The sequence below is a fragment of the Xyrauchen texanus genome, chromosome 17 (assembly GCF_025860055.1).
Source record: "Xyrauchen texanus isolate HMW12.3.18 chromosome 17, RBS_HiC_50CHRs, whole genome shotgun sequence".
Taxonomy (NCBI): Eukaryota; Metazoa; Chordata; class Actinopteri; order Cypriniformes; family Catostomidae; genus Xyrauchen; species Xyrauchen texanus.
Genome location: NC_068292.1, coordinates 42,475,234 through 42,493,149, shown reverse-complemented (window position 1 = coordinate 42,493,149; position 17,916 = coordinate 42,475,234). Strand labels below are relative to the sequence as shown.

General features: G+C 39.4%; 1 protein-coding gene across 1 annotated transcript in view; it reads right to left on the bottom strand.

Annotated features, from left to right (window-relative positions):
- Positions 1-15,539, bottom strand: part of LOC127657747 (igLON family member 5-like) — a 217,903-nt gene extending 202,364 nt beyond the window's left edge. Inside the window, exon 1 of the mRNA XM_052146626.1 lies at positions 15,084-15,539. Coding sequence (XP_052002586.1) covers positions 15,084-15,237 — 154 coding nt within the window. The 5' untranslated portion in view covers positions 15,238-15,539. The remainder of the gene's footprint in view (positions 1-15,083) is intronic.
- Positions 15,540-17,916: the final 2,377 nt, after the last annotated feature.

Here is a 17,916-nt window from a genome sequence, read left to right as displayed (position 1 = left end):
GGGCTGAGCACCTTGTCTGCTATAATGAGGACAGTGAGAGTGCAAGGACCCTTGTTCCTACAGCTACCTCAGGACAAAGAGCTCACCTAATCTCAGTTCTGTCTCCATCTACGCTCACACACACCAAACGACTCTCTCGGCACTGCACTGACTACATCTCGAAGACCAGACCCTAATTACATTCTCTCAACGTGTCTTTATCAGTACTATTTCTATTAGTGGTATGAATATAAATTAGGGTATTTAATCGATTAAAAAGTGTAATGTAATTATATTAATTACATGAGATTGTGATTGAATATTCAAATTAATTGCATATAATCCCATATACCACTCACAGCAATCAATTTAGCAATGAAATTTGTTAATAGATTATGTAGAAGGTAAACACACTAATGCGTTTCCTAAAATCGTCGTTTTCCATCGTTTCTGTGGAGGAACGCGGCATTGTAGTGTGGATGGGTGGCGTAAACGTAGCAAAATGAATGCATTTTCAAACAAACACACATTATTGTGGACATAGCCAGGGCTGGACTGGGAAGAGAAATCGGCCCGGGTTTTGGGGGTGGGGTGGCCCGCTTGGTTCTCCCGATGGCCAGTCTGCCCCTGAACGGCCCAAAAGTGCGTCGGCCCACCGGGAAAATGCCCGGTATGCCAGATTAGCCATTAATATGTTTTTAAGCAACTGAAAAAACCACAAATGTCAAGGCATGCCAAAACTTCTCCAGGGCCCAAAACACCCTCAGACCCCAGAGGGTTTACATACACTTTGGTGCATTTCAACTGCACTATTTTTACAAGGAGTGCCATAAATGTTGATTTCAAGATGCCATATCAAGTTAAATGTAGTTCAACTTGTTTTATTTTTATTTGTGTATCAGGGGGCGATTATGCATAAATTGTTTTTAACTAAAATTGCACTAAATTAAGATATAAAATTGACCAATCTGATTAAAAAAAAAAAATCTTTAGTACTAAAGGAGTTTTTCATGAATTACAGCTGGCATTTTCGTTTTTGAAAATGTTAAAATTTACTGTGTATTGCAGGTACTGTAACAGTAAAAGATGCTTGTGGACACGTATTCATGCCACACGTGGCTACGTGTGTGCCAAGAATATTTCTAAGTGCTGACGGCGTGCGGACGTGATCTAACCCCACATAATTCAGCCTGTACATTCTCCCTTCTGCACTTGAATGATCTCTCCTCTGCTGTGTTAAATAAAACATGTGGCTTTTTTCATTATTATTAGAGTGAGCCCATTTCTTCGTGGACATATTCATGTGCGCATGGGGTTGAGTTGGGAATTGGAGAAGGGCAGGAAAGGGAAGGGAAGAGAGACGATAATTAAACATGGTCGGAAAAGCTATCCTACACCACCGGAAACCTGTTTCATTTCCATGTCTCTTAGGTTCAATGTAATGATGGTAAATTTCATATGACTGTATGCAGTAATTAACATTTGTTGCAGTTGATCAGATTGCCTGCAAAGCACAATAATTCTGGATGAAAGAGTTCTATGGAGCCAAAGGTGATTTAAAGGTAAACTTCACCCAAAATGAGAAATTCTGTCATCATTTACTCACCTTCATGTCATTATTAACCTGCATGTCTTTCCATCTTTCATGGAAAACAAAAGGAGAAATGTTGAAGAATCTACATGCCACTTGTTTCCAAATAAAGACTATATATGGACTATTCTTCAGACAAAACTATCATATAGTTTCAGAAGACCTGGAATATAGCATAGCATAATATCAAGTTGTAACGACCACTTTTGTGGTGACTTTATTGTCATTTTTGGAGCTTGACAGTCATAGTCTAAACCACTGGAGTCACGTAGACTCCAGTGGTTTAATCCATGTTTTCAGAAGCATTATGATTTTTGAGCAACAGATCAATATTTAAGTCCTTTTTTAAAGCAGACTTATAAAGCAGCGGCTTAATTAAAAAGAATTGTTTAGGTAGTGGGGAACGAGGCACACCTGATGTGTGTTTAGCCTCGTCACCGCTAATATATAAACATAGAGCGCGCCTCTTCTCAGGAAGCTGGCTTCTATTCTCCATGTGTGCACACACTGGCATCTTCGCAGGTTCCAGGAGCAAAGCGGGGAGGGTACTGGCCGGGTTAGATGCGCACCAGACCCACTCCCTTGGCAACCCCGCTGTGAACTCTGAGTCGCCGGGAAGCACTGCTCGCATTGCGGCCGACGGGCACGGATGCCTTTCCCTCACACTCGCCGTGGCCCTTGGGAAGACAGGCCACCACAGAAGCTGCCACCCCTCGCGTTGCGGACCACAGAGGGGAGCGCGAGCGACCATCGGATCCCGCCAAAGTCATGCACATGCCCCATTCACAGCGAGGACGCCAGATTCACTTTCCCCCATGGACACTTTATTTTCTCCTTTTATGGACATTTTACGTTTATTATTATTTTCAATAAATGCCTTTTCGAGGCTTGACGCCACACCCATTGTGTCGGTCTCTTGCTCAGCACACTCTCTCAGCTAATGCTGTACATTTTACAGGAAAACTTCTAGCTTGGTGAATTGATATTGGGATCATTCAAATGAAGATTGTGGATAATCGGAAAATCTAAATTTTTACCAGTCCTACATTCTTGTGTTGTGTCTTGGTACACCTCAAACACCTTTAATTTAAATATAAACAACAGGGCCCAAACTATGCAGTTCAAGTGCTATTCATTTAACAGAACCAAAACTGAACTAAACTTAAAGTAAACGATCGATCATATGAGAATTGATATTGGGATCATTCAAATGAAGACTGTGAAAATCGAAGTGAAATTGCATTAAATAAGCAGCCTGGTCTCATGAAATTTACTTGACCATGGAAACATTTTGGCAACCAAAATTGATTGCTGTATTACTCACTTGGCTTCAGTTTCCCAGTAGAATGTCCAGCGGGGGGCGCCAAAAGCGAGTGAAATGGTGTCGTAAGATGAATTTTAGATGGAGGTTTTAATGAGTAAAATGTACTTCCCTAACCTAAAACTCACATGACATATGAATCAACTCAAAGTTTACCTGCTCTCAGCTCCCTGTGAACACACCATTTAAGGATTTCTGTAGAAGTGTTGTCAATAATGTTGACATTGATCACACTGATTTTGAAGTGGCTGGAAAAAGTCACATTTTGTGATGCTTGGAGGCTTGGAAATAAAATGATGTCTGTGGCAGGGCGGAGTTCGGGGCAGGGTCGTGATCCTACACACCCGGTCCCGTATTAGGCTAATTAAGCCTCCGTGAGGGATAAAGGTCGACTGCAGGGGATCGTGCGGGAGAGAGAGATCGTTTATGGACATGTCCGTCATGTGTGTGTTTATGTTGTCTTTTGAGTTTATCATTAAACTATTATTTATATTGAAAAGCCGGTTCTCGCCTCCTCCTTTCCATTGATCCCTTTACAGTGTCATTATGTACTCATATGATATCCCAAATCTGTTTGACTTCCTTCCATGAAACATAAAAAGGAAACTCAGACTCAGTCTTCACTGACTTTCATTGTAAGGAAAAAAAGAAAAAGATGAAAACAAATGGTGATTGGCAAATGGAAAGTGAAAGGTTTTGTAGAGGTTTTAATGAGAAAAACGTACTTCCCTTGCCTTAATCTTAACCCTAAACCTCAACAATAGTGTTCTAAAAGATAAATGTGAGGTGAACAAAACAGACACCCTTACCCAACACCTAAACGACAGTGTTCTTGTCGCAGATATGACACGAAAAGCACATCTTCTACAGCAACCGCGTCATTGCGTGTGGCTTCTATGACACTTAGTGTCATGTGTCAACTTCTGTGCTTGTCTGGTCTTGAACCCGTACTTCAGAGTCCAAAGTTCAACACTCTATCAGGTGAGCTACAGCGGAAGCTAATCACATGTAAATGTACCTGTGTCTGTAATAGAAGTGTTAACATTTGCTGTTTTTTAAATGATGCGTTGAAGTAAATATACTCATAATCAGCCATTATACTCATGATTTGTGTGAAAGTGAATAAAACGCATAGTTGTTGTAGTGCCACTAGTGTTTATTTCACCAGGAAACTGGCACGTAAAACTCAGTTTGCAAATAGATTGACTAGGTTGGATTTAGGGGCAATTATGACAGAATTTTGGGGTGAACTGCCCCTTTAAGTCCATACCTCCAGCTAATACACCAGCAGTTGTGATCACAGTTCAAGCCACACAATCTGTCATCTTTCATTTATCAAAGGCAGGTCACATAAAGGTCGACACTTTGGTGAAAATGTTTAAAAATCCTCTACTGCTTGCTTGCAATATCACACCATTTTAAAAAGACCAGAATACCAAAAAAAAACCTAGTCTGTCAGTACTGTTTGCAACAGGTGTAATAAGCACACGCCCAACCGCGGGCACGAAGCCCAGTGCCTCGTCATCTGTCTAGTGAATCAGCCCACCCCAGCACTGCGATTACGTCAACAGCTCTTTCTCGCCAGACACGCAGGCCAGGTCTGATGGACTACGAGCTGACAACGAGACAGAAAAATGTAGAGAAACAACCAAACCTCTATAGAAAAAACACAGACAGCATTCCCGGGCCAGGCTTGGAGAGCTCCGCATTGTAGTTCAGAGACTGGATTAAAAAAGAGAGCCAGTTTTGAAAGACATGGCATCTGTTTTGACTGGCAGTGGATAGATTTCATTGCCTTTTCACAGCCAGTCAACAATCTTGGTCAAAGAGAGAAAGAAATGAGCAAATATGGACCGTACACATTGACACAGCTGCCCCAGTAACTGGGGCAGGGGAGGGAACCTAACCAAATCAAGTAAACCCAACAAAATGTAACATGTCAAAATAACACAATTGAATCTTTTAGTGAAATACTTGCTAGAGACAAGATATGTTAGCATGCTAAAATTGTGCAATAGTGCATTTATGCTATGGTTAGCACAGCAAAAGATCAGTGGATAAAGCAAAAGAATACTCAAACTGCATTGGTCCTCAACCTAGCACAAGCTCCACTCTTCACCATGATGGTAACCCTCAAAACTACAACATAACCAAAATGTGTGTTGTCCCAACACACATGTAAAGCTGACAAGACACTTTTTAGTTGAATCAGTAAAACTGATGATAGTGAAAGTTTTTTGAGTGAAGTTTACCTGCTCTCTGCTGCCTGTCAACACAAGATTTCAGGATTCGTCAATAATGTTGCCATTGACATCACATTGATTTGAGTGGCTGGGAAAAGTCACATTTTGTGATGCTTGAAAGCTTAGAAATACTGTAAATGTCTCATTATTTACTTACATGTTATACCAAATCCGTTTGACTTCCTTCTCTCAAACATAAAAGGAGGCAGAATAACAGCCAAAGTCACCATTGACATTTACTTCTATCAGGGAGACTCGCAGATTTGTGTGAAATTGAAGACATTTATTTGATGAATATAAAACAGAAAAGTAATGTCTCTCTTTGGCGTAGGCCCCGTCTGGGAGTCCGAAGTTGTAGTACTCGGAACTGTCATATCGAGAGGTAGGCGAGGAGCCTACCCCCGTGAAGGACGGGACTCAACTGATGGTGGTGGGGTGGTGGAGGTTGCCGTGTTAGCACACTGAAACAGCAATGTGATGGATTGTGAGCAGACTTATAAAGCAATGGCTTACATGTGATTGGCTAGGAATTACCCAGCTAATGATGTGATGATGTACAGCTGCTAGTCTTCCCGCTAGAACTACACTGCGTTTACATTGAATGGAAAAAAAGATGAAAGTGAATGGTGACTACAGTTAACATCTCTTTTTGTGTTCCACAGAAGATAGCCTCACGAATTTGGAACAACAAATTTATAGGTCCATCCCAAACCAGACAGTTCTGTTCTATTTTACGTTAAGTTGTATGTTTACACTGAAAATGCAACAAAAAGAAGTGTAATACGAGTACTTGGATGATGCCATTTTTCAACCGTCAAAACAGAGTGTGGAATGATGGACGCTTCATGCACTCGGCGCTCGAGGATTTCTGTACATAGTTGGAAGGGAGTTACCAGCAGTGACGCTGGTCTTTAAATAATGAGAACGTGACAAATAGCGAAACTTCTGTGAATACACCACCTTACAAAAGTGAGTTAAATGCTTTACCATCATACCATGCTGTGTGAATGTGTATATTATTGAGATATAATTTTTTACCAGAGGGCGGCTAGTGCGCTAAAGCTAGCGGCAACACACCGCTTGGGTTTGGAACGTCACTTCCGTCAGCTGTTAAACGGCGAATGCTTCCATGTAGTAAAAAAACTTAACTTAGTTCCAAATGGAACTAAGTGTTCCATTTGGGATGATTCTACACTTTTAAAATTCATACACTCGTATGGGACACAGCTCGTGTTTTGATGTTACCGTTGGCAACATCTTGTGAAAACATCTGCAGCAGACCAGAGCCATATAAAGAGAGAGTTGCGACAACTCCATTGACTCCAATGGAACGTTTTTTTTACAGCAATGGCGGCTCGTCGAGCCTCTCAATAGTTCCCGGAAGTAGCAGCAAACACCGTGAAGATGCATCAGAACAAACCGTTTGCGACGCACTTTTAAAAGTTGAGACGTTTAAAGAATAATATTATCTTATTCTGTATATTATCAGTACATCTAAATAAAAATAACTTGTAAATTAAAACCTTATAGTTGAGTATTACTCATTAAATTAGGAGATAAGGGATGTTATCGGATAACTAACAGATTAGGCAAGGATTGGAGCTGGATAAAGTTAGTAACGAACACCCTATTAATTGTAAAATCTTTGCAAATACCTCACACATTTTTGTTGTTGTTGTACTTTTTATTTATATTTAGATTGCTCCTGCTGACTTGAGCCAAACATTTTTTTCTCCTCTCCATGTCAGTGGGGAAGCCATACATTCGCACACCTTTCTCTGAGCGATTGGAGCATCCCCATGCAGCACAGCAAACCATGGTGAAGACTATGCAACGACAACATGAAAGAAAGGACACATACAAAATGCTTGGCTTGCTATTTAATTTATTAGAAATGTATTCATGAATTGCTGTAAATAGTTATTGCATTTATTTGAATAAAAATACAAAAAAAGTAATATCGTAATATATTATTACAATTTAAAATAACTGTTTTCTATTTTAATGTATTTTAAAATGTAATTTACTCTGTGATGCCAAGCTGAATTTTCAGCCTCATTACTTTTGAACGGCAGTTTATATACGAGTATGCTCAAGTTGTTTTAAAGCTGAATCTATTGTGTATATGAATAAGTATTGTAAGAATTATACTTAAGATATAAATATGACATTAGTTACCATGAGATTAGTGAAAACAATGAACATGAGGTAACATAAAAAGGCAACAGAAACCCTAGCCTGAAATAAGTTGAGGCAAATAACGGTAAGCGAACACTAATCCTCAAATATTAGCTGATTTGATCTTTAAAAAACAACATCGCTGTAACAACATACTCATGCTACATACATATGTCGGTGTGTTACATAAATATATAAAATAAATGCATTTATTGACTACTAATTACCAGAAATCGCAGTTCTGTCACTCTACTCTAACAGTTTGAAATGACCGCAAAAGCACTTCCTGGAACTATCTGAAGTCTACGTGAATCACGTGACGATCAAGCATTTAGAACTTCCTTTGTCGCAACTCTCTCGCTATATGGCTCTGCAGCAGACCAACAGCAAGAGCAGTTTAGGGATGGACTGTACCATTAATATTCTTTTCATTTCAATACCAAGAACTATCAGGCTAATATCAGTGCCGATACCTCTATTGAAAAGATTTTTATTTGTATTTTTTGCTATTTCTGAGGATAAAATGGGACAGTTTAGCCATTTAACATTAACATTTAACAACAAATGTATAGGCCTAGACGGCAAATGATCTATTATTTATTTATTAGATATTTTAATAACATTTATTAACAAAAAAATCAATCTTTTAACAGACTTTAATTTAAATAGATTTATAACAAACTAGTGTAGATCCTATGCACGGTCTGTGACTGCTTGTGTCTTTCAGCATTTTTTGTGAGATTGGAAGGAGAAATAGATCCATTGTACGCAACATTTGAACTTAAAAACTTCATTTTTTGTAACTTTGAATCTTATGAAACACAATAGATTTCATGGTAAACGATTCATAAAATCAAATGATTAATGTAGTAAAACCTATAAAGGAATATTCCAGGTTTAATACAAGTTAACCTCAATTGACAGCATTTGTGGCATAATGTTAATTACCACAAAATATTATTTCAACTTGTCCAGCTAAAATCGATGTTACAGTGAGGCAAGTGAATGTGGCCAATTTTTGGAGGGTTTAAAAGGCAGCAATGTGTAGCTTATTTGAACTATAGCATACACCGATCAGCCACAACATTAAAACCACCTGCCTAATATTGTGTAGGTCCCCCTCATGACGCCAATTCAGCATTTTGAGATGATATTCTTCTCACCGCAATTGTACAGAGCGGTTTTCGGAGTTACTGTAGACTGTCAGTTCAAACCAGTTTGACCATTCTCTGTTGACCTCTCTCATCAACAAGGCGTTTCTGTCCACAATGGGTGTTTTTTGTTCTTTGCACCATTCAGAGTAAATTCTAGAGACTGTTGTGTGTGAAAATCCCAGAAATACTCAAACCAGCCCATCTGGCACCAGCAATCATCCATGCGATTATCTAATCAGCCAATCATATGGCAGCAGTGCAGTGCATAAAATCATGCAGATGCGGGTCAGGAGCTTCAGTTAAAGTTCTCATCAACCATCAGAATGGGGAAAAAATGTGATGTCAGTGATTCGGAGCGTGGCATGATTGTTGGTGCTGGTTTGAGTATTTCTGTAACTGCTGATCTCCTGGGATTTTCACGCACAACAGTCTCTAGAATTTACTCCACATATGAGGACATACATTTTTAGGAAATCTATTTGCATGAAATATTTATTTATTTATTTTGCATGTGTAGGGCGACTAGTTACAAATCAAAAAAAGCCACGCTCGGGTCTCAGGTGGTAAAACTCACGTCCTCTCCTCCTGAGTAGTAAACAGCTTCTACTAGTACTCACAGTGCTACTCACGTTGATGATGCAATCATACGCCCAATCATTTACAATGTGAAAAAAACCTGCAGAGTGAGGGGGTGGAATTGAACTCGAGGTTGGACCAAGCAATCGAACAAAATGTCAAAAAAAAGCTTTATTGATTTGTAGATTAATTAGCATTCACAACGCAAACAAAATGTCTTCCCAAAATATCCTCTGCGAAACAAACAATACAAATGTCTTTCTACATTAAAAGCAGTCTGTCAGAATGACATTTAAAAGTATATATATCATTTACATTGATGCATTTGGCAGACGCTTTTATCCAAAGTGACTTACAGTGCACTTATTACAGGGACAATCCCCCCGGAGCAACCTGGAGTTAAGTGCATTGCTCATGGACACAATGGTGGTGGCTGTGGGGATCGAACCAGCGACCTTCTGATTACCAGTTTACCAGTTATGCGGTTTAGACCACTACACCACACCACATATATCGATTCGTATTTCGTAATTACAACTGATGCAGGGCACAATTAGCCTATCTGAATTTAATTTAATTAAATTAAGTTAATTTTCTGTCTGTACGAAACAGGTCAGTCAAGACCATGTTGAGACAAAATGTCTTGATTAAGCTACATAAACACCACTAAGTAGCCTCCGTGTTTTTAAGGTTGTTGTAATGGGTCAAGGGGAAATGGTAATGCCATGTTGCACTGATGTGAAGGTCATGTGACCTGCTTAAGGGTACAAAAACAGGACAGAGAACCAGCTGAATCGGTCCTAGATATGTTCAAATGATCATTCTGGGTTCAATACAAGATAAGCTCAATCAACAGCATTTGTGGCATACTGATGATTAAACATAACAAACTATTCGACTTGTTCCTCCTTTTCTTTAAAAAAAAGAAAATCAAAGATCTGTGTTACAGTGAGGTGCTTACAATGAAAGTGAAAGGGGCCAATTTTTGGAGGGTTTGGAGGCAGAAATGTGAAGTAGACTTTTATTCATTTTCACATAAATAATGAGTAAAAGAACATATGATTAGTACATAAATTATTTACATACTTTTTGCCCTGTCCTCCACACAATGCTATCTAATGAAATCTAAACATTTTAACTATAGCGCCTGACTTGCAAACATTAAAATGGTTTGTCTTACATAACATTTTTTGTAAGAGAACCAGCTGTAAACAACTACATTTGCAAGTTTGTTCGAGCATGAATAAATTGTGCGGTAGTCGATTTAAAACTCGATAGAGAATTAACCTTAAAAACCTCATCTGTTAGGGAGAAAATGTAACTCGCTTTTAGCGCCACTCAGTGGAACTAAAGTGATACATGTAAGGAACCACGAAATATCATTTCGCAAAAAGCCACACAGCCACGAAATTGTCACGAGGTCATTCTGTAAATGGCGTCACGCCATTCGTCAAGCATGAAAACTCACATCCTTATGCTGCACATAGAAAGTTGCAGCAGTATTGCCGCTATTTTCCAAAATCCAGCCCATGTATTAAAGAATATATAAATGAAAATAGGAAGAAATAAAAAAATTCAATCTTGCTCACACAAGCAAATCTCTTTCAGTCTTCGGAATACTCTTGGTCCCGAAACCAAACAAACCATGGTCTGTTTTTGGGTACCATTGTCAAATGTTTATGCCTAATTTTAGTTAAGAGAAGCCAACTCGTTATTAGTAATCTAAAACATTCTTTTATAAGGTTGGAGGTCAATGAAAATACACTCAGATTTTGCATTTTCTACTTTAAACACAGTTGTTATAGAGGGGGAGTTGATAGAGGGGAAAAAATACAAGTTAGAAGGGCAGCTGCTGTGAGTGTAAATTATGTGGTCAGTACATATCAAATTATCAGCCGGCTGAATCAATTTCCCTTGTGCAGAAGTGCTGAATTGTGAGAGAAAAAAACATAATGAGTTTGAGAGAGATTTTCCCCTGAGCAAACATCTCCAGCTCTTTTGAGTCTGTGGGAGTTATGAGCTCTTGGGTGTCTTGTTCACCCCTCCCACCAACAAAGACACCCGCTGATATGAAAATTAAAAAATTCTGCTCCCTCACACAATGTCGTACATCCTTCAACAGAGCCACCTTGTATGATTTGCAATGTTAATCGTGCATTGATCTGTGCATCAGCAGCACTGTTCTACACTAATAGAAATCGATTCTGATTAACAGGTGATTTGTTATATGATATGTAAACCCTAAGGCCAAAATCACAATTATGCAATCACGCAGACGTGAATGGTTGCCTATTGCATTTCAAGTACGCGGTCCTGTCGTAAAAACTTAACATGTGCTCTTGCGTTGCTGTGACTGTTACAAACTACAGTACTCAAGGGGGCGATAGAGAACGGTCAGAAACATTCTCTACGCAAATGTGAATGTTTGGCTAATGAATTTCAAGTACACTGTCCTATTGTGCATACTTAGCATACGCTTTTTGCGTTGCTGTTGCGGTAACAACTACAGTACTCAAGGGGGCAATAGAGAATGGTCATGAACATACTCTACGCAAATGTGAATGCTTAGCTAATGAATTTCAAGTACACTGTCCTATTGTGCATACTTAGCATACGCTTTTTGCGTTTCTGTTGCGGTAACAAACCTTAGTACTTAAGGGAGCGATACAGAACGGTCATGAACATACTCCAAGCAATTACGAATCCATTTCAAGTGTGCTGCCCTGACGTACATACTTAACATTCAATGGGGCGATAGAGAACGGACATAAACATACTCCACGCAATTGCGAATGCTTGGCTAACACATTTCAAATGCCCTGACGTACATACGTAACATTTTCTCTTGTGTTGCTGTTGCGGTAACAAACTACAGTACTCAAGGGGGCGATAGAGAATGGTCAGAAATATACTCTATGCAAATGCGATTTCTTGGCTAACGCAATTCAAGTGTGTCATACTTAGGGCTGGGCGATATGTAAAAAAACGATTTGTATATTTTCATTAAAGTGAGAGACTAGTCTACCAACTAGTAATTTTAGTCTTTCCTTATCCATTCCAGACATCTAATTAATTTTCACAAAATTAGAACAGAAATCGATTTGTTTATTATTAAAGGCTCGTAACATGCTGATTAATAAAGACACATTTAGAAGGGAAATGGTCTAAAAGGTGCTTTGAAACCACGTTAACTCATGCGGCACTTCATGTCTACACACATGCAGGGAAAAGAGGCGAAGCGTGCGGAGCGGGACAGGGCAGAAATTATGCATGTTTGGTGCTAGAGAACAATATTCAAGATTACAGCGCAGAAAGATCAGAGCTGTTGTCCACATCACTGTTGTTCTGTCACACTCTTCACTAGAGACGATGAGAGGGCGCAACCGTTGTCATGAAGTCTTGCGGTGCGGATGGAATCAATCCGGTGTCCGACGTAACCTAATTGTTAGCAAGGCAGCTAGCAGCTGACCCTACGTTACCACTGGCACGTTTTGAGCAGAGCGTCATGCTCGCAAGGTGGATCGTAGGATTGGCAGTGCTAGCTCTCTCCTAGTGCTGGGAGCGCCTTTGAGCGGATTTCGTCCGCCCCAGTAGAAACGCAGCCTGAGAAAGCCAAACTGCTTGTGTTTTAGCAACACAGAATAAATGTCGAAAATTCCTCAAAAGCTTATTGTGGATTTTCTTTATTGTGATATATATCGATATCGTTTTATCGCCCAGCCCTAGTCATACTATCGTGCATCCTTAACATGTTCTCTTGCATTGCTGTTGCAGTAGCATACTACAGTACTCAAGGGGGCGATAGAGAATGGTAATAAACATGCGAATGCTTGCTAACGCATTTCAAGGCCACGGTCCAGTTGTACATACTTAACATTTATCAAATTGCAATTTTTATCAAATTGCAATTTTTCAGAGAATAATGCTAGAATAATACACTACGCAAAAATGTGAACGCAAATGCTTCTAGCTACACAAACTCGATACTGTAGCTTCCGCCTTCGAGTTAGCCTAAATCACCATTCACTTGACACAATGACAGCGAATGGTCAATGAGGCTAACATTCTGCTAAACATCTCCTTTCACAGAAAGAACATCATATGGGTTTGAAACCACATGGGATGGAAGAACATTTTTGCATTCACTTACTTGTTCAGAATATGTTTCGGGCATGGCGTTAATTTGCGTATATTGAAGCATGTTTTGTCGGACACAAGGGAAACACTAGATGCTTAACGTGTAAAGTTCCCCTTCAGATCTCCTGCGTATGTGTAGAAAAAAAGATTCCCTGCAGGGCAAGAATTATTAAATTTGTGTTCATCATAGTAAAGGGTTTGAAGAGTGGAATCAAACATCATTTCAAAGCAGGTTTTTCTCTCTTCACAGAACACCAAATGCTATTATTCCCGGCCTGATGCCCCAGTGTTCTCTGACAAATCAATAATAAAACAATAGGCTACTCCTAATCCATACGAATCACCCAGACACGTCCGATTTTCTTCAGTTCTCTGAGATTAACAATTTCACCAAGCACAACTGTCCTAGAATAGCAAACATAACCAACTAATACCTTAGTCATCCATCAACAATTAGGCCTATTTGTAGCAAAATTGCAGCAACAAATCACGTTCATTCTGTGGGTTTTATTATGAAATGTTTATGTAATTGCTCATGCCAGTTTTATATATCACTGCTTAGTATTAGAAATTTACTGAAGCATTTTGCATCATCCAGTCTCAGGGAGAATCACATGCTCAACAATACATGTACAGATAGACCGATTGATTTGACCGATATTTTTTACCCGATATTCACATTTTCTACTTATTTAATTATGGGTTTTGGAATATCGGCTAATGGATAAATGCCATCTAGTGGGTCTATACTGAACAGTACCCATTATGCCATTACACCACTGTTCATACAACAGGGAACAATAGTGTTCACAAGTAAATTAATTAAATATTTATAAGTGTTGTTTTCATAAATAATTCAACTTTTGATGTAATGATTATAATTATGGTGATTTCACATAATTTTGACACAATTAATGAAAAAAAAAAGGTGTAATACCGGAAAAAACTTGACATTTATTTGTATTATTATCTTCATGTTTTAGAATATTTTTTTTTTGTCAAATTTGTTCTATTTTAATTTAATATTTTAAATGTACTTGTTGTTGTTGTTGTTATAATTTGTTAATTTTGCAACAACAACAAATAAATTATAAATATTACATTTAAAATGTAAATAATAATAATAACAATAATAATAATGGTAATCAAATAAGAATAGTAGTTAACACATAAAAAATACAACAATTCTTGCCATGTAGCATTTTAAGATAATTAATAATAATTATCATCATATAAATAAAATAATAAATCAATTATACAATTAAATAAATAATAAAAACAATTACATTTTGAAAAATAGCAGAATTGCAGGACATGTGAAATGTTTAAGCTAATTTATTAACAATATTTATATTTAAATGAAATGGCATGTACCATTTCAGGCTAAATTACTACAACTATATTCTGTTCATATTTTTAGTCTAGTAATTATTATTATTATTATTCTTGTGTTAAAAAAGCAACAATAAAATAATAAAAAATAGGTTTTGCATCTCGTTATGGGATTCTTAAATAAAATACTCTATCGGTCGATGCCTACTTGCATGCATTGACACACACACAGAGAGAGAGAGAGAGTGAGAGAGAGAGATGCGAGGAAAGCCGTCTTGGTGTAATTTTTCTTCTTTCTAAGTGTTGATATGCAGCACTCGTATATTGTAGAACGCACTTGTCTCTGTGATTTGATTCTCATCATCATCATCGTCATCATACACGCGCGCGCGCACACACACACACGTGAACACAACAGAATCCTTGCGTGGACACACACGCGTGATTCATTGGCAGGTAGACCCCAAGAACCGCATTAGTATTCCACTCCAGGTCCGAGCAAAAGAATGAGGCAAGAACGAGTGTGCATGATGTGCCCTGTGTAGAGGAACGCATGAGGAATGCCAACTTACCTTGCCACAGCAATGCCAAGAGCCAAGCGGAGAGTGCGTGTCGCAACATTGCGCAACTCATGTTTCGAGTTTCAATCACTGTTTGTTCTTTCTCTGTGGTAGTCCTTGCAGCAACAGTCCGTTGTGATCTGTTTTTATGAGGATGGAAACGCATAAACAGTCGTTCGCCCTTTTATCCTTTTCAATTAAACGTCCGCAGTCCACGAATCTTCCAAGTGAGTCAAAGGTGAACCGATTCTCCCAAGTGACCCTTAGCGAGGAGACCGGACACAATCTGTTGGCGTTTGGAGTGCCAAAGGACACAAAAATAATTCCTTCACCCCCTCAAAAAATACTAGTGTTTTCCCACTCGGAATTTTAGATTCAAAACAATCCAAAGAAGAGAAAATGTGGTCAGTTTAGGAGATAACGAGTATTGTGGAGGTTTTTGAAGGATGCTCTGGTCTGACGCGTCGCGTTCAGCGGATCAGCAAAACTGTGCATCGTTGAAGGAGCTTGAGAGAAAGCTTTGATTGACAGCTCAAGCTCCAGGAGAAATGCACTCCGCCAATCAGCGAGCCTCAAGGAGGTGGGCGGGGCGACGAGGAAGCGCCTAGGCCAATCAGGAGGCAACAGGGGGGCGGAGACAAGAACAGCGCTAGGATAAATAAGAGGTGATTTATAGCGTGGATATTGTACTGCAGTACTGGAAGGAGAGATGTTGTGGAAAAGCAAATTAGCGGTTTATAGATTATTTATGTGGTCATTCCTACTGTGATAAAACATTCCTACAAGATCAAATATTAAACTCACAATTTTAAATAAGGAAGCAATATTTGGCTTTCTTTTTTCCTTTTTGTTTCATCACGATATCACAATTTTAAGTAATGTGACTTGTTTTGAACAATGTTGCTATTTTGGTCATGGGGAAAATTGACGTGTGCTAGTTTTTAAACTTCTAAAATGTAAAAACTGGTGATATATTACAGGTGTTTATTCAGTTTAGTTTTTTTTCTCACACTTTCTTCACGCTGAAATGTTTTAAACAAAACAAGTGGCAACATTTATTTGATTTTTTTCTCGGAAAAGCACAGCACAAACATCAGCCAGTATTAGCCATATACATCTGATGAATTCTGCGATGTTTTATGGTGTTAGTCAGTCCCTAAATATGAAATGTTCTTCATTTCAGTTCATTCTGAGCAGAAACTGAACTTTATTTCGTTCCGGTTCCGGCGTTCCGCTGCCTCTTCCAATTGGTAACTGTATAGAATGAAATTAAAGAACGATTAATAACATTGTTTTTTTTTTGTTTTTTTAATGGCAGTAGTCCAACTCTGTGCTAAGGGCAGGTTACATACCAGTTGCAGTGTTACCTGATCTCTCAAGAAAAAAAAAAAGAGGACCTGGTCTGGAAAAACAAGCTCAAAATAAGAGACATGCCTCAACCAAAATAAAGGAAAATACCAGCCTGGTCTCACAAATATTACGTGGCCGTGGCAACATTTTTGCAAAAGGAAATTACCTGCCTTATTGCACGTTTGGCTGCAGATTCCCAGTGAAATGTCCACTGGGGTGCGCCAAAAGCGAGTGAAATATTGCCGTAATCAGACATGATTTTTAAAGTGAATGTAAGATGGAGGTTTCTCATGAGTAAAACGTGCCTCCCGAAGCTAAAACTATAACCTGAACATAAACGAAACTGTCCAAAGGGGAAAAAAAACTTAGCTCGGCTGATTAACCCGAGGGAATAGAGCGAGGTGGCACAACAGTGAGAGAAAGAGAGGAGAGAGAGAGAGAGAGAAAAAAATTGCTTGCCGGTTCCCAGACATGCCGTTGCCTGGTCCTCGACCACTCCTCCACCCTTTGGCGAACGACAGGCACTCCTCCCCAGGCAGACAGGAGCGAGTCCTCTGACCCCTGACAGATGGAACGCCCCTCCGCATTCTGGCGGCCGGTAGCGAGTCTCTCCACCCCTCGCGGATGGCGACCGTTCCTCCACGGCTGCTCCTTTTGGCAGATGGCAGTGGCGAGGACTCCACGACAGCGCATCCCTCCTCCTTCGTTTCGGCACCAATGTAACAAGGTTTACAATGGGCAAGGAGGAGGTGGGAACCAGCAGAACAGTCAAAATAATGTTTAATGAAAACTTAAAAAGATCTATATAGATAATGTCTATGCTTTTGTTTGATTGGTCGTGTTCATTTACGCTGAAATGCATTTGACAGGTTCTGCGGCGTCTTTACACTCTCTTTATGCTTAATAAAGTATGTAGCGGATTATTAACTTATTTCAGTGTTAAGCTGCGTTCACACTGCTAGCTACTTTGCAGGTCGCCAGTGGCTGGCGGTTAGGTCGCTAGTGGTGTGTGGTGTGCTTTAAGCTGCGTTCACACTGCCAGCGTTACGCAGCGACAAAACGACCTCATCTCATTTTCAATGAGAGCTGGTGACTTTTGGCAACACGAGCTACGGTGACCATTGGCGAACGGATGTGGGCGTATCCAGCAACGCTACAAAGTTGAGAAATGCTTAACTTTATGCAAATGAAGAGTGACTTGCGGGCGCGACAGCCAATACGAGAGAAGATGGTAGAGCTCACGTGATCCTAATATTTTAATAATAATATTAATTGTAAAGAAACAGTGCTGTTTAGACTCTCCATACACACCACTAGCGACCTAACTGCCAGCCACTGGCGACATGCAGCGACAAATTAGCTGGCAGTGTGAACGCAGCTTTAATCCTCTCCTGATCAGTCATGCTAAAAACATTAAGTTACATAAGGTGGTTTTACATGTTTCTTCGGTAGCAAAGTGTTCTGCGTTTTCAGTGGGAGACAGTGATGGGTGGCT